The following is a 23,549-nucleotide window of genomic DNA, read 5'->3' on the forward strand; positions in this document are numbered from 1 at the left end:
ATTATTATTATTATTATAAGCTTAACTGATAATGAGAGTCCTCCAGGGACTGAGTGACTTTACCTACATTCTCCTCTAACACTCTAGTGTCCCTCACCTGCCTTTGCCCACTTGTTCCCATCAAACTTATGTGTTCTCATGAGCCCTTTTACTTCTACCTAGATTTCCTTTCATAACTCTTGTAAAAAAAGATTTACCTTTCCTAAAAACTTCCTGTATACATTCCATAAGTATAAATTGCAGCAGTGTTATCAATAAAACATATGTTGCCTAAGGGTAGAAATTGTAGATAGGCAGGCAGGCATGGCAATAATGGCTTCATCACTTGGCCTTATTAGTCTAACCATGATTATATCTCCAAAGGCTAGGGGACAGTGAGAAACACATTTTTCTTTATTTCTTTCTCAAAATTTATTAAGGTTTAATTGGTATACAAAATGGCATGTAATTAGTGCATATAATTTGGCAAGTTTGGACATATATGTGAACTTGTATTATTACCACCACCTTGATCAAGGGAATAAACATACCCATCACCTCCAGCAGTTTCCTTGTTCCTCACCTTTTGTGCTAGGAACACTTAACATGAAATCTACTTTCTCAACAAATTTTTAGGTGTGCATGCCTTGTTGTTAATTGTGTGAGTGTGTGTGTGTGTGTGTGGGTATAAAACATAGATATCTATGTTATATAGCAAGTCTCAGGATAGCAAGTCTCAGGAACTTACTCTCCATTTTTTTTTTTTTCCTTTTCAGGGCACTGGTGATTGAACCCAGGGGCACTTTGCCACTGAGCTGTATTCCTAGTCCTTCCACTCTTCTTTCCTAACTTCCTTCCTTCCTTCCTTCTTTCCTTTCTTTATTGTGGTACTAGGACTCAAACCCAGACCCAGGGCCTCACATGTGCTAGGCAGGTGCTTTATTGTAGAACTACATCCTTAGTCCCCAGCCCTTTTTATTTTTATTTTGAGACAGGATCTCACTAAGATGCCAAGGCAGCCCACAAACTTGTGATCCTCTTGCCTCAGTTTTCCAAATCTCTGGGATTACAAGTGTGTGCCACCACACCCAGCTGGGGCTTACTCATGAATAATGAACAAAAGCAATTTTTTTTGGTGTGTGTGTATGTGTGTGTGTGTGTATACCTTAACATAGATTCTGGGAACCTAAAGATGATTGCAGCATTCTGAGACATTTTGATTTTCCCTAAGAAAATATCCTGGGTAAGAAAGTATTCAGGATTAGTAAAATGGGAAATGTAACATTTGTTTCAATTATCTGGCTTTGGTCAAACTCCTTTCTTCTTCTTTTCTCTAGTGAGATCAGTCGTCTGGACCTGGGTCTAAGTGTGGAGGTATGGAACAAAGGGCTGATATGGGACACCATGGTGGGGACCGTGTGGATTGCACTGAAGACAATTCGTCAGTCAGATGAGGTCAGTCAGTGCATTGCCTGTTTGGAGTATGGTTTAGCTCTTCATTTTCCTCATCTTGGCTTCACTTCAGCTTTTATTTTATAGTCAGCCATGCAACTCAGATTACTCTTCTCCTTTTCTAATTAAGAGGGTTTAGGACCTATCCGTTACCATCCTCACCCAGAGGGTCATGTGATTATAATTAAGTCTGTTTTTCCATATATCCCAATACTGAATTCAGAGATAACAAAGCAACTCCTTAGCCTTATTAGGTAGATAGCCTCATTTGGATAGTGTGCATGTATGCACCTACATTCTCCGCTAAGACATTGTCCTGGGAGAGGTCCCATTAAAATTTCTCAGCTAACTGGCTGGATTTTTCTTTTGCTTTGTTGAGTCACTTAGGGAACTGGTTTCAGTCCTCTTCTGCATGTAACCCTACCAGAATTTAAGGAACTTCCAGGCTTAGCAATTGCTATTCATATGGTCTTTATGCATTATTTCCTGAACTGAACTCCCGTTCTACTTTCCCTGTTTAGAATAACTCAGATAGCATAATTTCCCCACATATACTCACTTTGTATTAGACAGAAGCTATTATGTTCCTACTTGGTTTTCACATGAACTATGTGTTTTTTCCAGGACTGGGAAAGTTGAGCTTATTGCCTCCGTTTTCTTTTATTTCTGGCTAAATCTCTACTCCCTCAGGCAGATGGGCAGTTTATTTTCATTGCATCTCTTGCTCATTTCCATTTAACTAGCAATGTCAGTAGCTCTTTATTGATGAGAAGCAGAGACATATATCATTAAATGACACAGTCATTAAGAATTATGCAGATTAAATATTGATCCATGGAATGCTTAGTTTTAGAGTTTGGTACTCAAGAAATCTGTCCTGAAGAGAGCTAAGCATAATAAAAGCTGCTCTCCCCACTAAAGTTGGAGAACAGAAGTCTATGTGTAGCACAGGCAGGTCATAACAGTGGCATGTGTGCCTTATCAGGATATAAGTGGCCCTCAGAAGCTCTCAAAAAGGGAAAATCAGAGAACACCTGGCTCTCGAATCAAGAGGAAAGCCAAGAAAGATTAAAGTTTAATTTTGGATTTTGTTTCCTAGGAAGGGCCTGGTGAGTGGTCTACATTGGAGTCTGAGACATTAATGAAAGATGATGAGATCTGTGGAACTAAAAACCCAACTCCTCATAAAATCTTGCTTGATACAAGATTCGAGTTGCCTTTCGGTGAGTCTTTGTGATGAGATTTTTAAGATCACTTAATACTTTTTACCATATTGTGTGAGATTGTTGGCTAGTTGTTTCATGAATGTATATTTTATCTTCTCACCCATTTCCTTTGAGAGCATTTTGTCTTCATTTCTATGCCCCATGACCCCTGGCTTAGGGCAAGGATGCAAAGCAAAGTCTAGCAGGCGGTTATTAAAAATCCACAATAAAAAGCATACTCTTCAAGTCATTTAATTTTCTGTGACTGTTATTATAATTTATGAAATATCTGCTTGTTAGATTTATTATTTTGAAAATATATTTTTTAATATTTATTTTTTAGTTGTAGTTGGACACAGTACCTTTATTTTACTTATTTATTTTTATGTGGGGCTGAGGATCGAATCCAGGGCCTCACACTTGCTAGGTGAGCACTCTACTGCCGAGCCACAACCCCAGCCCTTGAAAATATTTTAACATTTAATATCTTGAAGTAATTTTATACCTTATGATTTATTAATTTAAAAGAGAACTGATAAATTGAACATTATTTTAAACAAATTTTAAAATAAGAAAAAATACATGCTTCTGATAAAAATTCAAATGGGAATGAAATGTATGTGGGTAAAATATTAAAAGTTTCTTTCTACTTCCTTTCACCTCCTTTCTATTCACCTGAGATAAACCACCAATAACTTTTCTGTGTCTTGATCTAGACACAGATTTTCTAGGAATTTATTTTGGCTAAATTTGGATCACACCTTATATACTGTATATTTATTGTGGTATATAATGTTGTATAAACTACTTTTTTTGTGTATATTTAGGACATTATTCCATGTTATACTTTAAGAACTATCTTACTGATCTGAAAAGCTGTGTTTACTATAATTATCCTGGTAATCCTTTACTGTTTGACATGTAATTTGTTTCCATTTTTTGATATATATTGCTATAACTAATAATGTTATATATCTATGCCCATTATGAGTCTGGGATAAATATCTTACAGTAGAATTACAAAGTCAAAGGGCACAATGCACATCACTGTTTTTCAAAGATACTGCAAAGTTACTTGTTAAAACGATTGCACAATTTATACTTTTACCCACTGTTTGATGAATATTTACTTCTGCATATCCTTGCCAACATTTTGTATGTTCCAGTTTTTAACCTTTGTCTATCTAATTGATTTAAATTGTTTTTTGTTTCAGTTGAATTCTATTAGTGTAATTTTAATTTTTATTGTTCATATTGTTGATGTTTACATATACTTTTTTATTGCTACTGTTTTATGATTTCAATTTATTTAGGTCTTAGATAAAAGCTAAAAATAACGTGATTTTTCCAGCTAGTTCAAAAACAACTGAACTCAGAACTAACTATATACTTTAGAAAAATGGAAAGGAAAACTTGCTTGTGAAATTGTAGGCTAAGAAAAGCAAATGGAGTTCTTGTTTTTAGCTTAGTTGCTTGTATTTTTAGTGCTATATTCTTGACTGTACCAATTTGGAATAGAATTTTCATCTTGTTGAGCTGGGAGGGAGATGAGAGTGAGTAGGTCTTGGTTTATATACTATAGACATTGACTGTTCTTACCAAATTTTAGTAGATTTTCTTCAATAAATATTTCTTCAGATGCTGTTGTCCTAGGAACATTTCTAGAGACTTTAAATGGTTGTTTTTAAATGTGTATAATCGATTTTGCTAGGGAACATGTTTTTGAAGCAGCTTACACTGTTAGGTTAGGAGTTCATTCATTCCTTATTGAATTTTAAACAAATATTCCTCTGTTTCACTACTGCATCATTTATATTCTGTTTTATATATAGCAGTATGCATTTCTGTCTAGATTTTTAGTTTCTCGAGGTCCTTGTGTAGTTTTTCTTGGTATGTCTAGTGTTTACTTGGTATGTAATAATGACTAATGGCTATTTGAATAAATGCTTAGGATAAAAACTTACCTAAGTAAAAAGTTTATTTTTCACTGGAGTTAATATAAATGTGCCTTTGACCCCAGTGATAGAAAACTTTGACCTCAATGATAACATTTTGGCCCTAATAATAGCTAGCTTGGGATTCAGTTTTCAAAAATTTAATGATCTTTTTAAATTTTTGAAAGAAAAATTTTAGCTTTCAGCATCCCATATTTTGACAAAGGAATTTTCTTTCAGATAATATAGAAACTTGTGAAACTAGTTGTGTGGTGCATGTCTGTAATCCCAGCCACCTGGGAGGCTGAGGCAGGAGGACCACAAGTTCAAGGCCAGCCTGGCAACTTAGTGAGAACCTGTCTCAAAGTAAAAAGTATATTAGAGCTCAGGTTGTAGCTTAGGGGTAGAGTGCTTGCCTCTCACATATGAGGCATTGGGTTTGATTCTCAGAACTACATAAAAATAAATAAAATAAAAACGTATGGTGTCCATCTGCAACTGAAAAAATTTTTAAAAAGCAAATTAAAAACATTTTTTTAATTGTTGATGGACCTTTATTTATATGCAGTGCTGAGAATTGAACCCAGTTCCTCACACATGCTAGGTAAGCACTCTGCCTCTGAGCCACAACCCCTTCCAAAAGTAAACTTTTTTAAAAATAAAAGAAACCTATTTAAAATTCTGTTAACCTGTGAGAATTTATAAAATCTCCTGTGTGAATTGTGCAAAAAACTTGGGAAGTATCAAATATATAATCCTGGGAAAGAAAAGCAAAGCCAGTGTGGTACACAAAGTAGGTCTTATTGCACTAGCATTGGGAAGACTTGGCGGCAGAATTGCACAAAACATTGCTCAGTGTCTTAACCACTACAGATTGGTGAGTAACGAAAAATAAAAAATAAAATAAAAAGAATATGGTACTTGAAATTATATTGACTACAGTTTTAATCATGACTCATCTGTTTATGAACTGTGTGACTGTGGAGAAATTACTTGACCTTTCTGGCCTTTAGTTTCTTCATCTGCAAAATAGAACAGTGGGAATAATAGCACACCATATTGGTTTTGTGAAGAAACATACAAGATAATGTTCATGTCGAGTACCAAGTCACCAGTAAAATTCATCTTTCACTACCACCTTTCAAACTACAGTTATTTGACTATAGAATTATTTGCTGATGATTGAACTATTACCAGCTAATGTGATTTCTTTTTTGTCTTTTTTGATGGTAGATATCCCAGAGGAGGAAGCCAGATATTGGACCTACAAATTGGAGCAAATCAATGCCTTAGGAGCTGATAATGAGGTAGGAAATGCTTTATTTGAAATATGGAAAGATGGGGATGTTGTCAAGCATGTTGTCCTAAAGAATGAAGTAACTTAAATTGCAATAAAGAAAGAGAACAGCTAAAAGATAGCCTGAAATTTCATTAGAAAGCTCCATTTCCCGCTTTTCCTATTTCTTGCTGTCTAAAGGACAGTGGGACAAGTCTGACTCTAGACTGTTGAGGAGGGAGCTGGTACTAGGGAATCTGTCTTCTTTTGTTACATAAATGAGCAGAAGGTATTTCTTCTGTTCCCTTCCAGATTTTTGGATATTATCCTTATTTGTGTATTCTTTTTAGGGATGTTTAGACTATTGCATTCATTGTTTGATACTGCTTTCATAATTTATCTCCAGAGATGAGTCTGGTGTGTAGAAGAAAATATAATTCAATCTGGAGGCATTAGGAATGGAGGATTTTTTGTTTCTGGCAGTGCAAGGGAAAGATAATATATTTGTTTACTTTCGGACATGTTGGGCTATTAAAAATGAGTCTTATAAGAATTTGAGTGGCAGAAGATACTTCAGTGGAAATGTCTAGTGAATGGCTTCATGAGAAAATCTGGAGCTCAAGCTGTAGGCATGCAGTTTGGATTCATTAACCTGTGGGTAGCAACTGAAGTCAGCAGTAGAAAAACTAAACAAGGCAGAGCATGAAAGAGTATTAAAGAAGAACAAAACTTGGGAAATATCAAATATATGATCCTGGGAAAGAAAAGGAACTGAGTAAGAGGTGCCTAAAATTGAGAGAATAGGAAAGGTTCCTGGAACAAAGGAAACAAAATGAAAGTTATGGAACGAAGAAAAAAGATTCCTGATAATATCATGTGTTCAGAGAAAATGAATTCTGTAATAGAATTATAGAGTAATTGGATTTGGTGATTAACACCAACATTCATAGAAGCCAAAATGCTGTGGTTTGATGACTGTGTTAGTTTCCTAAAGCTGCCATAAAGTACCATAAACTGTGTGACCAAAAGCAACTGAATTTTATTCTTTCACAGCTCTGAAGGCTTGAAGTCTGAAATCCAGTGGTTAGCAGGGTTAGTTCATCCCAGTCTGGAGGTTCAGAAGAGAAATCTTCTATCCCTCTCTCCTGTCTTTAATGGCAGTTCTTGCTGTTCCTTGGCTTTAGATGCATTCTTCTAATCTCAGCCTCTGTTGTCACATGTCTCTCTGTGTCCCTCTGTGTGTTTTCAGTATATCTTGTATGTCTGTGTTCAGGTTTTCATTCTTCTTATAAGGATACCAGTCATTGGATTAATTCAATTGCATCTACATAGATTTTAATTCCAAATAAGGTCAAATTCACGGTACTTAGGGTCAGAACTTCAACATCTCTCTTGTGTGTGTGTGTGTGTGTTGCTAGGGATCAAACCAGGGCCTCATGCATGTTAGGCAAGAACTCTACCACTGAGCTGCATTTCCAGTGAAATAGTGAGTGAGTTAAATGAAAGGTGAAGAAGTGAAATTTGGGACAAGTGATAACTACACTTTGGTTTTTTGTACTGGGGATTGAATCTAGGGGCACTTTACCACTGAGCCCATCTCCAGCCCAAAACTAATCCTATTTTTCTTTAACAGCTTTATTGAAATATAATTCATACAAATCATGTAGTTTACCCATTTAAAGTATGCAGTTTAATGGTTTTAAGAATATTCAGAGTTGTGCTTTTTTTGGTGGGGAAGTACTGGTTTTTGAACCCAGTGGGTCTTCACCATTGAGCCACATCCTTATCCCTTTTATTTTGAGACAGGATCTCACTATGTTGCTTAGGGCCTTGCTAAATTGCTGAGTCTGGTCTCAAATTTGCCTCAACCTCCCAAGTTACTGGGATTATAGCATACACCACCATGCCTGGCTGAATTTTGAACATTTTGATTACCCCATTAAAACAAACAAACAAAGAAAAAATTCTGTGCCCTTAGACATTACTCTCCAATCTCATATTCTTTAGCCCTAGACAACTACTAATATACCTTCTGGTTTTCTACATTGACTTATTCTGGACATTTAATGTAAATGGAATTACATAATATGTGTTCCTTTGTTGACTGTCTCTCTTTAGGTAGCATAATGTTTTCAAGGTTTCATCCATGTTGTGACAAGTATCATACTTCATTCCTTTTATTGCCAAATAACATTCCTTTGTACAAATATATTATATTCTATTTATTCATTTAAGAGTTGATGGATAGATGTGTTGTTTACACTTTTTAGCTGTTATAGATAATATTGCCATGAACACACATACAAAATTTTGTGTGGACATACATTTTCATTTCTCTTGGGTATAGACCTCATGGTAGAATTTCTGGGTCAGAACTGTTGGACACAGTGCCAGACTGACATTTTCTACTCCCATTGTGAATGTATAAGGATTTTAGGTTTTTCATATTCTTGTTGGTACTTCTTGTTATCTCTTTTTTTATTATTACTATCCTAGTGGGTAGAAGTGGTATTTTATTTTGATTGTTACTCCATGTAAAAACTTTTCTTCTTCTTTTTTATATTTATTTTTTTGTAGTTGTAGTTGGACACAATACCTTCATTCCATTCATTTATTTTATGTGGTGCTGGGGATCAAACCCAGGGCCCAGCATATCTAGGCGAGTTCTCTACCGATGAGCCCCAGCCCCAGCCCCAGCCCCAATTTAAAAACTTTTCTAAAAATATAGAATTACTCTCTTTTTTGCTGGAATTCAAAAATACATTAGTATATATCTCTAACAGATAATGCCTTCTAAAAAATAACCACAATGCCACTATCACCTTGAATTTAGCAATAATATCTTAACATCATCTAATACATAGTTTGAGTTCAAATTTCTTTTGTTGTCTTAAAGATGTCTTTTTATATTTGATTTGTTCAGTATCTAAACAAAAAAATGTATATTTGGTTATTATGTCTCTTAAATCATTCTTATTGTATAACTGTTCCATTTCCAAATACACATTCTGTATTTGGCTGATTATGTCCCTAAGGTCTCATTTACTATGTTATTTTATTCCTTTTATTTCTTTTAAGTTGATAACTATACCTAGTAGCTTGAGGATTAGATTGAGATTTAGACTGAAGTTCATTTTGAGGGGGGGTAGGCAGTTGATATCTTATCTCAGTTTTAGAGTTAAAATTCAACAAGCCTTCATGTATTGTCAGCCTGTTTCTTCATTATAAAATTCTTCCATCAGTCTTTCACCTAATGGTTTTAGCAGCAAATAACTATCATTACTTTATTCGGGTTTTCAAAAGGATGATTTAACTATGATTTGTCTACAAATAGAACTTTTTCTTAACAGCTATTTGATTTGCTTGAAATGTAGTCTGTTAGTCACCTTCCTCTAGCTGTGACAAATTACCTGGGATAAATCAACTTAAAGGAGGAAAGATTTATTTTGGCCCACAGTTCCAGAAGTTTTAGTCCATGGTCACTTGGCCCCATGGACTAAAATAGAGTTGCTTACCACATGATAGTTGGGAAGCAGAGAGAGGAAAGGGCCAGGGACAAAATATATCCTTCAAGGACATGTCTTTGAGGGTCTATTTCCTACAACTAGGTCCTACCTCCTACATTTCCACCACCTCCCAATAGTCCTTTAAATTATGAATCCATTGCCAGAAGCTAAGGCAGAGGAATTACAAGTTTGAGGCCAGCCTCAGCAATTAGTCAGACTTTGTCCACCCCTCCAACTCCCCCGCACAAGAAAAAGTCAATGGGGGGCTGGTGATGTAGTTCAATGTAAAGTATCTCTGGGTTAAATCTTCAGTACCCTCCCCCACTATATCTATCTCTAAATTTGTATCAATGGCTAAATCCATTGATGAGATTAGAATCCTTTTGATCTAGTCATCTTCCAAAGGCTCCACCTCTGAACACTGCTGTTTTGGGGACCAGTCCTTCAACTTGTGTGTAAGCTTTTGGGGGACATTTCAGATCCAAACCATAACACAGTCTACACAGGAAAAATATTGTTTTCATCAATTTTCAGAATGACGAGCTATTGCCTCAGCAACTTCTCAAAGTGACCTGTGAGTTATTTTTTTGTTTTTGATTACATGTTATTATGAATTTGTGCCTACAGATTTGTTATCTGGTGATGGCCTGTTTCCTGTTTGTGGATGGCACCTTGCTGTGCCTTTATATAAGGGACAAGGCATCTTTCTGGGACTCTTTAAAAGGATACTAATACCACTCATGAAGACTCAGTCCTTATAATCCACTCACATGTCACAGGATCTACCTCCTGATACAGTCATGTTGGTGAATAGGTTTTTCTACAGATGAATGTGGGGGACATAAATGTTCACACATGCCAAGCAGGTGCTCTACCACTGAGCTATATCCCCAGCCCTTGCTCTCATTTTTTTTTAAAGTATTGATCTTATATAGCAGATTTTATTTGTTCGTATAGAGAATTGTCTTAGATTTCTATGTAGCTAATTTTGAATCTTTAAATATTAAGTTTTTATTCTATTTCCAGGCCTTATATTTTTTGTTTGAAATTTTATATGTATGTGTATATACATACATACATTTTTTTTTTTGGTACTGGGAACTGAACCCAGAATCCTTTACTGCTGACCTACATCCCAAGTCCTTTTATTTTTGTTTTGGGACGGGATCTTGCAGTGTTTTGAGGCTTGCCTTGAACTTTCAATTCTCCTGCCTCAGCCTCCCAAGATGCTAGGATTATAGGTGTGCACCACCATTTCTGGCTGTACATATATGTTTATATCAACTCATTTTAATTTTTGGAACAGTTGTAGATTTATAGAAATATTGATCAGATGGTTCAAAGAGTTTATCTCCTCCCTGCCAATCCCACCCTAAAGTTTCTCCTATTTTTGACATCTTTACATTAGTATGGTACATGGGTTACAATTAACAAACCAATATATATATTATTATAACTAAAGAGTTGGTACTTTATTTATTTATTTTTTGAAAATACCTTAATTTTATTTATTTATTAATAGGTGGTGCTGAGGATCGAACCCAGGGCCTCACACATGCTAGGCGAGAATTCTAGCGCTGAGCCACAATCCCAACCCTGGTACTTTATTATTATATATTTTATTAACTAAAAACTTAAGCTTGAATGTTTTTACCATAAAGAAATAAATGTTTAGAGGAAATAGATAAGTTTACCCAAAATAAATAAATAAATCCTAATAAATAAATAAATCTATAGTTATTTTCTCAGTTTTTAATTTCATGTTATTTTTTTTGTTTCAAGATTCTATCCAAGTTACTATAGTATATTTGGTTGTCATATTGCCTTAGGCTCTATTTGCCTATAGCATTTTATCAGACTTTCCTTATTTTTGATGACCCCTAATTTAAAAAAAATTCAATACCTAAGACATGCAGTACAGTTGGCCTTCTGTTTCTCAGTTCTACATCTGCAGATACAACCCTACCTTGGGTTGAAAAATATTTATTTTAAAAATGGAATTTATACTGAACACTTTTTTTTTTTTTGTGGTGCCAACAGTTGAACCCAGGGCATCATATATGCTAAGTTCATACTCTGCTATTGAGCTTCCTCCTTAGCTATGTAATCAGTTTTTTTCCCTTGTCATTATTCCCCAAACAATATAGAATAACAATTATTTACATAATATTTACATAGTATCAGGTAATATATAATCTAGAGATGGTTAAAGGATACAAAAGGATGTGTATAAGTTATATGCAAATACTATATCATTTTACGTAAGGGGCTTGAGCCTCTGTGGATTTGAGGATTCATTGGGGAAGGTGTCCTGGAACCAAGGGATGATAAATGTATAATTTTTGATAGAGACAGAGTGGAGAGCCTTGTATTTTTCCTAACTTCATAAGTCCTTTTTTGTGGTACTGGGAGTGAACCCACTGAACTACATCCCCAGCTCATTAATTTTTTTTTTTTTTTTAAATTTTGAGACAGTCTCACTGATTTGCTGAAGCTGGTCTCCAACCTACAATATTCTTGCCTCAGCCTTCTGAATAGCTGGGATTGCAGGTGTGAACATGACAGGCTTATTAATTGTCAATGTTTGTCATTGATTTGGATAGATATCCTTCATCAGAGTAAGGAAATTTTATTTTCTAAGCTTTTTTGTCATGAAACAGAATGAAATTATATCAAATCTTTTCCTGTCTCTATTATATCATATACTTTTTCTCTTTTAATCTAGTTAATGTGCTACATTATATGAATAGATTTATCAGATATTGATCTTGCATTTAAAATCTGCCTGGCTAGGAGATATATATATATCCTATATAGATCCTATATACACATTTATATGCCAACATGCATTTATATGCACATATATATGTTTCTATTCACATATAAATATTACATGCTTATGTAATGTGATGGATTTGGCTTGGTAATCTATTAATTAAAATTTTTGTATTTTTATTCATAAGTGAGATTTTTCTTTTTTTAAAAAAAATACTATTATTGTTTCTCTTTTGCAGTAGATCTTAGGGTTTTTTTTTTTCCTTAGTTATCTAAGTGTTAATTTTGTTGTGATTGGACTTCAACTTTCCATTTTGGGCCTAGGACATACTCTTTAAATGTGGCTTTTGAAAATGTCTACTCTAATTTCTTAAGTCTGAACTCTTCTAGTTTAATAATTTAAAGTTTCTCACTGTTATCCCTATGTGCTGCCTTCAAAAATCAGCATTTTATTTATAATGGTAATTTTTTATAATCTAGTCCCTTTGTCACTTTGAAGTGAATGTTTAACTTTCAAGAAGTTTATGTGAGGGGCAGTTTTACTAAGATTATCATATTATTTAAATTTTTCATCACTTCTGTTCACTCCCTATTGGAAGTAGCAATAGCAGTATTATTTTATTTGTGCCATAGTTTATTATTTGTAAAATATGTTATATAAAAAAGTATATACAAAAAGTCTTTTGTGCTGGGTGTAGTGGCTCATACCTGTAATCCCAGTGGCTCGGGATGCTGAGGAGGAGGATCATGAGTTCAAAGCCAGCCTCAGCAACTTAGTGAGGCCTTAAGCAACTCAGTGAGACACTTTCTCTAAATAAAATATAAAAAAGGGCTAGGGATGTGGCTCAGTGGTTTAAGTGCTCCTAGGTTCAATCCCTGGTACAAAAAAAAAAAAAGTCTTTTGCATTTTTTGATCCAATCACTTGAAGTGCCCTTCATCATTAACATCCTTATGTATACATCATCAACTTTTGTCTAGATTACTCTAAAGTTTAGTCAATTTCCCCCTTGTACTCTGCATCTCATCTTAATCTCATCTTAATATCAACCAGCATAATCTTTAAGTGTAATTAAGTCATATTTCTCTATGTTTAAAACTCTTAATGACTTTCCAGTACACTAGAATAAAATTGATCCTCATTATTATCAAACTTTATTCCCCCAGTGAACAAGGCCCTGCATACAGTGGGCATTCAAAAAAAATTTTTAGTTCTGTCGTCTGATTGGGGGATATCTATACTTTAGCCACAGGAAAACTCAGAGGATTGTCAAATACTGATGCTCCTGAGACCAAGCCTTCTACAATTGCCTGGCAGAGCTAGGCAGATGTCTAGATGCCCTTGCCAGAACAACTTCTACCATCTTACTTTAGCCCAATGAATTGGGCCAGCACCATAACGTAGTCTGGCTTTGTGGATCTAGGATCATGCGTGGAAAATAGTAGTGGGATGTTCTGTTTGTGTTCAATAAAAACTTGACTCCAGCCAAAGACTACATCTTTTCATAGGTAGCTATGATTTTTTCCTCCCTTCTTTACTTAGGTTTCTTATACATTTTTTTCTCTCTCTTTTCTGTTTCTAGTATTCTATTCAAGAAGAAAGCCAGAGGAAGTCCTTGCCCACTGCTGCCGCCCAGTGTTGTAAGTGAGAAACTTGTCTCTGAACCTGTCTTTATTGCAGCTTTCTGTTCCTTGTTCAGATGTGGCTTATTTTGAGTCAAAGAGGGTGAACAGTGTGTATAAATAGAAGTGATTCCAGAAGTTCTGCTGTCTTGGCACAAGCCTGCAGTGGCTGACTGTTCACTTATCACTCATTAACTTCAGGAATCAGTTTTGGTTTTGTGTGTTGTAAGTGGGGCAGTGGTACTTTGTGTTTTTTTTTCCTCCTTCATTTGCTAGATTTTACCCCTGGGGTATACCCGCTTTATCCCCTTTTACCTGTTGTTATTTTTTTGGTACCATGGATTGAACTTGGGGGCACTGGCCACTGAGCCACATCCCCAGCTCTATTTTATATATTTTTAAATTTAGAAACAGGGTCTCACTGAGTTGCTTAGCACCTACCTTGCTTTTGCTGAGGCTGGCTTTGAACTTGCATTCCTCCTGCCTCAGCCTCCAGAGCCACTGGGATTATAGGCGTGCGCCACCAAGCCCGGTTATGTGTTTTTGTTTGTTTTTTTTAAGGCTCAGTTTAAATGTCATCATCTCTGTTTCCTCTTTCCCATAAATTTAGCTTATGTGTCTCCCCTCTGTGTTTTCATATTCCCTGTGCCCATCACATAACCTGTCATATTTTGTAAGCTGTGTATATTTAATTAACAAGAAACAAAATTTGGTGGCTGGGGATATAGCTCAGTGGCAGAATACATGTATAAGGTCCTGGGTTTGATCCCCATTGCCACAAAAAAACAAATAAACAACAACAACAACAAAACCCATAAAGTTTTAAAAGATAGACATTCTTTTATTTTATATTCTGATATCTGGCTCAATACCTGATGCATAGTAAACTCCAATAAAGTTTGATGAATGAATTAAATGAATGAGAGAACCTGTCATTTCTCTTGGGATTAATTTGTCCAGATCATACACATTCTTTCTGGAAATGAGTCATGTATTGTTGGTATATTTCTACCTTCTTGATTTCTTTCAAATAAATTAAGTAGCTACTAAAGGGGACACTAAAGTCTATTTTAGTTTTTCAGCCAGTGAGATATATATTGAACTCTGACAGTGTGCCAGATGCTGTTCTAAGAGTTTAAATGTACTGACTGATTTAGTCTTCACAAAAACCAAAGGCACAGATTTTATTCTTGCACCCATTTTTCAGGTGAGGAAACTGAGGCATAAGGAGATTGAGTAATTTGCTATGAATCATTTAGCTACTAAGGAGTAAAGTAAACATTTCAAATGCTGACAACTTGACTCCATAGTTTACATGTTGAACCCCACTGGGTTACACTGCTTCCTTAGTATTGTTTATGAGAAGGAAAAACCTCTGTTCATCATTTGTAAATCTATTGATTACCTTCAGTTATATATATTCCACAGGACACTTTCCTGATAAAATTAAGACCAATGGAAGAGGTCAACATTTTTTTCTTTAAGAAAACCCACTTTTTATATGATGTATTGCAACCACATTTTTATTTTGTTTTGCTTTGTTTGCTATTTAGGGTCAAACATTTAGAATCTTAGGAGGCCCAAAACAATCTAAATATGACAGTCCGAAGAGACTAACTACTACACTTTTGTAAATCAATCTATACAATTATGGGAAATACTCCTGGGAAAAGAAGCACCAAAATATTAATCAATTTTTTTCTTTGGGATGTGGGATTATAGCCTTAAATTTTACTAATATTTAACAATACAATACTTTTAATGCTTGTTGAGTTATTATTAAGAGAAATGGACTGATGGAGAGCTTGTTTGAAAGTTCTCTCAGGGGAGCACAGCTACTTGTATACCTTTGTTGGAAGAGTGGTCCTCCTCTCTTGGGCAAGATTGTCCTCTTTGACCAAGTGCACCGCTTCAGGAGGCATGCATATGGAATGGTGAGGGAGGAAGGTGACATCTGCCTAGCCTGCCAGATCAGCCAAATTAACCTTGGTGATCAGTGGGCTAACAGATGTCTTAGCCAGCTTGTCCTCAGATCCAAAATGGAGTAATTGAGTCCTTCTTTAAAAACAATATATATATATATATATATATATATATATATATATATATATATAGTTTGTTTTATTCATTTATTTATATGCAATGTTGAGAATTGAACCCAGTGCCTCACACATGCTAGGCAAGCATTCTACCACTGAGCCACAACCCCAGCACCTCCCCCCACTCCCAGTCCTTTTTCTTGATCTGGATTGGCTGCTGTCTTTATGTTACTGAAATTCTTTACTTCAGTTTCTTGATGTATAAAATGGGAATAGTTGATCTACATAATCTCTAGGACTTTCTTAACTGTAATATCATATGTCCCTATGAATTCCTAGTACTGAGATGCCTTTGTGTGGTTGACCACTCCACTTCCCAAGGTATTAGGGTCAGTGTTCTCCACTACTAGTGAATTGTCTTCAAAGTGTTTTCAGAAATCACAGGGCTGAAATTATATTGTTAAATGTATGCATATATGATTATGTAACAATTCATCCCCCATTATGTATATTTATAACGCACCAATAAAACTATGGAAAAATCATTTGGCTGCTGCTGTAAAGAAACCATTGCTGGCTTGTGGTTGCAGCACAGTGGTAGAGTGCTCGCCTTGCATGTGTGAGGCACTTGATTCGATCCTTAGTACCACATAAAAATAAAGGTATATTGTCCATCTATAACTAAAGAAAATTAAAAAGAAAAGAAACCATTGCTATCATAAATCTTCAATACAAGAGTTTCTCTAGCCCCAGTTACTTGGATTCTTTCCTTCCTTCCTTTCTTCTTTGTGATGGGTATTGAACCCAGGTACTTATAACTTGCTAGGCAAGCACTCTATCAATGAGCTATACCCCCAGCCCTGGATATTTTCCTAAAGTGATGGGATTCTTTAAAAGTATTAAGGTATACTGTATGCTTCTTCCTAATGTTTTTGTTGTTTTCTGTTACTACAGATTGAACTGGGGGTTGCTGTACCACCAAGCTTTATCCCTAGCACTTTTTATTTTGAAAACAGAAGCTAGCAAAGTCATCGAGGCTAGCCCCTCAATGTTTATTTCATGTCAAAACTTTCTGATTTAACATCCATTAATAACATTCTGTATTCACTTTCATTTTTAGGATGTTTTTGTTTCCTTTAATAAATGTTATGTATTTATTTTAAAATGCTTTAGGGAAATAAATGTTGTAGGGTACAGGTTAAGTGTCCTTTATCTGAAATTCTTAGATCCAGAAGTGTTTCAGACTTTGGTGTTTTACATAGACTTTACAGGTTGAGAATTCCTAATTTGAAAATTCAAAATCCAAAGTGCTCCAAAATCTAAAACTCTTTGAGTGCCACCATGATGCTCAAAATGTTTTAGATTTTGGAGCATTTCAGATTTTCAGATTAGGAATGTTCAATTTGTAATTACTGTGATAATGTCACATTTGTTTTTTATCCTCTATATTATTGCCAGTTCAAGTAGCTGGGCTATCTTGTGCCTTTTGCTTCAGGGAAAGGTGTGAAAGATAACAGAAGAGAGACTGGGGTTGTGGCTCAGTGGTAGAGCACTTGTCTGGCATGTGTGAGTCCCTGGGTTCTATCCTCAGCACCATATATAAATAAATAAAGTGAAAAATCCATTGGCCTCTCTCTCTCTCTCTCTCTCTCTCTCTCTCTCTCTCTCTCTCTCTCTCTCTGTGTATACACACACACACATATATTTAAAGAAAGATAGCAGAAGAAATTATCTTCTAGGTTGTAGTTTTTAAAAGCTTAGGACTTCAAGAGAATCTACAAAAGTTTTGGATAAATTCTATGAGAGAGAGCATGAACAGAGCTTCACCTTAATCATCTTACTCTTTAAAAAAGCTTCCTTTACATTAAGACTCAAAAGAGATAATGCGTGTTTTAAGAACAGTAACAATAACATTACTCTTCCTAGGAGAAGTCTTGCTCCTCTCTTTGTTGGTTGTTTTGCCTGTCTGGCTGATACTCCTTGGTTGCTCCCTGTCTTCTGTGGGGGAGGCGAAGGCTGACTGTCCTATTGGTGTCTAAGTCTCCAAAAGTTATTTCAAGGGACTCCATGGAATTCAGTTCCTGAATATAAGAGATTGTTCTGGTTCAACCTTTTTTGTCCCCCTATTGACTGTTTCCACCTAAAGATGTACTTAGAGCCTTTTTTGTGGTGCTGGGGATTTGAACCCAGGTCCTTGTGTAGGCAAGGCAAGCATTCTACCAATTGAGCTATATCCCCAACCCTCTTTTTATTTTATTTTATTTTAAAGAAGGATTCTTACCATGTTGCTCAGGCTGGCCTTGAACTCATGGTCCTCATACCTCAGCCTCCTGAGTTGCTGAAATTGTGGGCATGTATCACCATGCTTAGTCTAAATGTTTCTTCAATGGGGAAATGCCAAAACATTTCAGGCCTGTGTTAATTAGCTTTCTGTTAGTGCTAGAGATAAACCTTTTTCTCATTAGAATCTGATGTATTTTGGCTCATAAGTTTTGGGGATTTCAGTCTATGATCAGTTGCCCCCATGGTTTTTGGCAAGGTAGTACATCATGGTAGGAGTGTGTGATACAGGAAACTGCTCATCTCATGGCATCTAGGAAGCAAAAGAGAGGGAGAAAAAGGGATTCTATTGTTTTCTTTTAGAGCACACTCCCAGTGACTTAAAGACCTCCACAGTCCTTACCTCTTAAATGTTGTACTACCTCCTAATAATGCCAAGCTGGGAACCAAGCCTTTGTTTAACACATGAGCCCTTTGGGGGCATTGCAAATCCAAACTTATATGGCAAGGCCTAACCATATTCCATAGAATTCATTTGACTCATGGGAAGCTCACTTATTCTAGCCCTGAGAAACAGTGTATGCAGGTCATTCCATGTTCTCCTCCATCTCCCAGTCTTGCTTTCTCTGTCCAGTCTCCTTTTGGGTTCTCTTATAAGTACATTGACTAACTGTCAATAATCTGGAAAGAAGAGTTTTTCCTCATCTCTTATGTTCTTTCTTTCTTTCTTTCTTTTTTTTTTGAAATGAGGATCACTATGGACTTATGGGTTCTTTTTTTTTTTTTAGTTGTAGATGGACACAGTAACTTTATTTTTTTTTAATATGGTGTTTAGGATTGAATGTAGTGCAGCCACAATCCCAGCCCATCTTTTTTTTTTTTAACTTAAAATGTTATATAATCCAGTTTTGTCATTCTCTTTGATATTCAGTTGTACCAAACTGGGCCTGTGAGTATTCCTTTAAACTGGATCCTGGGTCCAATTTCCTTCCCTTCCTAGTACATAATATTTCAGGGTCATCTTGTCCTTTCCCTGCCTCAGTTCTAGAAGAAGTCATTTATTCCATAAGCCCTCCCTATTTTTAGTGGGAAATGGTATTTATACATTAAAATGTTAGCACTAGTTATGCTTCTTTGAATTGTCCCCAGAAGGCTCATGTGTTAATGATGGAGCTAGGAAATATAACACAACTCATGTTCCTATGGTTATCAGCACATAACATCTTATTCACATGTTTTTTTCTGTTCCTCCAATCCATATATCTGTCTTGCTTTTCTTTCAGCAAGAACCTCTGTTCCAAAGAATTTCAAATTATTCATTCTTTTGCTGTGTTCTATAATGTATACAAGAATATTTCAGGAGTAATTTTCCAATGTTATTACCAATAGTAAGCTTACTAAGTAAAGTTTAACATTTTTAAAAGTTATTTTTTTAACCTTAGGATATAATTCACATAGGATTACAAAGCTGCTATCACAATTAAAAATATAGCAGAATTTCATAGTGTTATCTGATATCTATTCTATATTCAATTCCCTAATTTTTGTAATCTCTCTTTTCTCCCTTTTTGTTCCACTATAAGATCTAGTTAGGACTTATGCATTGCATTTATATGTGAAGTGATTTAGGGGTCTAAAACCATGTTTTTGTGTGTTGCTCTCCAATAGTCCCAGCATCATTTATTTAAAAGGTGATTTTTCTTCATTAAATTGCCTTTGCATCTTTGTTAAAAATTCTTATTATTATTACAACATCCCATTAGTTTCCTTCCTTAGCAGATTAGATTTTATATATTCACATTCATGCTTTCTTTTAGGACACATGCCTCAGATATGGCTTCCTTTGGGAGTAGCAGATACCAAGAGATACATGCTAAACCTCAGCACATCATGTTTAATTTTGCAGGTGTTATCTGTATGTCATCATATTTATGTTGGAGTATCTTTTATATTAAATTGGTACATTATAATTATACATAATAGTGGGATTCATTGTTATATATTGGTACATGTGCACAATGTAAAAATATAATTTGATCCATATGTGGAGTACCTTGTTTGCTCCTTAAGTTTATAAGGAGATTTTGAGGTTGTTAAATCTGATCTACATATTTGATACAGGTCTTCCTTGCAATAAATGATACCTCAACCAGGACTAAATATGATAAGTTGGTATAAAAGAATAAATGATTTGTTTCTTTTTCAAATGTCTAAACTTTCTAAGATATTAAATCTTTAATGTTCAATATAAGTATATTTCTACTTCTGTCTTATCAAAGAATGCAGTAGCATACCATATTGACATACGAAATAGTTTTACTTCTTAATAAGTTCAACAAGTTTCTGCCTTTTCAGTTTTTTCCACTGTACTAATGATGACATCACTAGCTGCAATTGAGAAGTGAATAAAAAATGATTCAGTATCTGGCAAGAGTTTGATGAAATGAGTACTTAGATATACTACTAGGATATACAAATCAGTACAACATTTATAACTCACAAGTTCTAGGAAGTGTTCAAAGAAAAGAATATACACACATGCGTTTGTGATTTGTTTTTAGATAATTGGGATTATCTTAATAAGATTAGGATCCTATTATTTAAAACTTATGCACATAAATATTTCACATCTCAAAAATTATTTAAGTGAATATTCCATTGCATTTAAATATCATTATTATCCATTCTTCCTTTTTAAATGAATTCTGTATTCTGTAGGAAGTACCAAACAAAGATAAATGAACAAAAGGCTCTCCTACTGAGCCACAACAAATAACTTCTTAACAGTAACAACAACAACAAATATAGCTTGAACTTTCGTTTGAGATGCAATTCACTATTTGTACTTCAAAGAAATTTTTCTGGTTGTCTACTAAGGGTTTGTTTTACGAGATTTGTTACAAACATTACCTAAAAATGTGATGTGAGACAGAGACACACACACACACTCTCTCTCTCTCTCTCTCTCTCTCTCTCACACACACACACACACACACACACACACACCCATCCAGTCACATATGTCCTGAGTGAGAATCAATCTTAAGCAAAATTCCACATATTATTTAAATTTTACTTGAGGAATGAATTAGTTCAAATTGTTGAGTGTGCATCACATCAGAAATAACAGTGACCAGGGCCATATGTTTTATATCATATGTGGAAGCTAGAGAGGAAAAAGGAAAAGGTAGTGGGGATCTCATGGAAATTTAAGAGAGATCACTAGAATAGAAGAAAGGCAACAGGGGGAGGGAGGAGGAAAGGGAACAGGGAATGGTGAACCATTATGTACAACTCTAATGTGCCAATAAGAAAGTGTGGGGGTAAAAAAGAAACAACAGTGACCAAACAAACATTCAGAAGTACTGTCAGTAATATACTCTTTGGTTGTTTATTCTGACACCATTAATTTTTAAAAATTTCTTTTTCACTGTCTGTAAAAGAGATATGTTTATATAAAATGATTTAGTCTCTTCCTTTTCAACTTATCATTGTATTGATCTACCACACTGATATGTGGTGCATTGATTCTTAGATAGGAAGCAGAGGCTGTTCAATGCTTTCTACTACTCTTCAGCCATTAGGCCTGATATACCATATTCCTAGTCTGTAACACATTTCAAATGCTCTTTAAATCCTCCTGTTATTCTTGGTTTCTATCAAAAACTGTTCACTGTCACTCTGTGACTTGTTTTATTTCTAATATCCTACCTAAGAAAGAGGTAGAGAAATAGCCCATTCTGTATATGACAATATAAAGAATATTCTAGGTAAACCAAATAGTCCCCTTGGAAGATTAGGTTCCTGTCTGTTTTGTAGACAATTGTGCAATACCCCCACTAAAATCAAGCAAGCACAAAACTCTGGGAAGATATTGCCAGTGCTGTTATTAGTTCCATTTCTTCTCTCCCCACAAACAAGCCTAACTTTAAATTTATGGGTGCTCTGACTGCCTCTCAATAGGGGCCAGGTCTTTTTTAATGGTTGAGCTAGACCTTACTAGCCACACTAAATTATATTCAGTTTTATTTATGGTTTTGAGAATTGAATCTAGGGCCTTGTGCTTGCTAGGCAAGTTCTCTAGGAGATCAGGTCTTGCTTTCCTAGTCAGGTGATGGTAGAATCCAGCAGAACAGGCATTTTGTCCGTCTATTTCTGTTCCAGAATCCCTTTCTTCCATTTTGGACCCACCCCATGCCAGAAGGAGTGAATCCAGTTGGCAATTACTGTGTCAAGGATTTTAGTTTAGAGAATGCAGCTTTCAGTTATCATGCCAGCATTTTATACCAGAGGACACCAACTTGAGAGGACTTGGCACTTCCTGAACATCAGACCTAACCATTTTGCAAAGCCTCCAGATGCAAAGAAAGCTTGGCTGGCACCAGATCCTGTAACCTGTTCTACAGCAATTTGCATTTTGTATTATATATTTTATAGATGACCATTGCTACCATGCTGATAACCCCTGCATAATAGAAGAGAACATCTCTTAGAGAACTTGTGGCTTCACTCAACTAGACCTAGCATCTTTTCAAGAGCATATAGGAGGTAAATCTATGCTTGTAATAGTTTCTTGAGGAGATCCAGAATCCCTCACCATAACGTTTTTTTTTAATGTAATACTGGAAATTGAACCTAGTGATACAGAGGCACTGTATTACTCACCTGCATCCTCAGCCCTTTTTATTTTTTTGAGACAGAGTCTAATTAAGTTCCTAAGGCTGGCCTTGAACTTGTGGTCCTCCTGCCTCAGCCTCTCAGTTGGCTGGGATTATAGGCCTGTGTCATCATGTGTGGCTAGCTACAAACATATGCCTTCCTTGAAGCCATAATATAATGCTTATGCTGTTCACTTAAACTCATAAAAGAGATGTTCAGTTCCATAATTTTCCTGGTCATTTTTTTTTAAATTGTCATACTATGCTTTTCAACAGATATCATGGGTTCAGAGGGTTCTGTTCAGTGTTATCTAGGTCAAAATTTTGCAATCTCTTTTCAAGTCACTGTGATTTAAAGTTGCAGAATGTATTAGTGTCCTTGTTAATTATGAATTCTTGGTGACCACTTTTTATGATATTGTGCAGAATAACTTTTTTTCAGGTTTTCTAAACAGTTGTTATTTTTGGTATCATTTTTTTTTTCTAGAAAATGGGAAAACTGGGGTGAAAGCATAAGCCTGGTTCTAAGGTCCATGTTCTTTCCATTGCACCACATGATCATGGCAAAAATCTCATGGAATATAATTTGCCATTCAGAAACATGTTTTTCTTATTTGGCAACTGCGTTTTGCGTTATTTTAAAACTAATTTATTGACTATTTTATATGCATACTTGGCATAAAATTTTTACGTATTAAAGGGAATATAATAAAAGGCTTCCCTCTCATTCTTGTTCCTGTATCAGTCATCTGGGTCTTTTCCCCAGAGGCAGTCATCACTAATTGTTTCTTATGCATCATTTGACAGTTTATACTTCTTCAAGC

At 35.3% G+C, this 23,549-nt stretch overlaps 1 protein-coding gene across 27 annotated transcripts in view; it reads left to right on the forward strand.

Annotated features, from left to right (window-relative positions):
* Positions 1-23,549, forward strand: part of Unc13b (unc-13 homolog B) — a 197,976-nt gene that overhangs the window by 59,444 nt on the left and 114,983 nt on the right. For all 27 annotated transcript variants that reach the window (XR_013438171.1, XR_013438172.1, XR_013438169.1 and 24 more), the window contains 4 exons: positions 1,317-1,434; positions 2,531-2,654; positions 5,804-5,877; positions 13,709-13,766. Coding sequence is in view for 23 of the 27 variants with exons in the window: in XM_078047788.1 (XP_077903914.1) it covers positions 1,317-1,434; positions 2,531-2,654; positions 5,804-5,877; positions 13,709-13,766 (374 nt within the window). In the remaining 4 variants the exon portion in view is untranslated. The remainder of the gene's footprint in view (positions 1-1,316; positions 1,435-2,530; positions 2,655-5,803; positions 5,878-13,708; positions 13,767-23,549) is intronic.

The sequence above is a fragment of the Ictidomys tridecemlineatus genome, chromosome 4 (genome assembly GCF_052094955.1).
Source record: "Ictidomys tridecemlineatus isolate mIctTri1 chromosome 4, mIctTri1.hap1, whole genome shotgun sequence".
NCBI lineage: Eukaryota > Metazoa > Chordata > Mammalia > Rodentia > Sciuridae > Ictidomys > Ictidomys tridecemlineatus.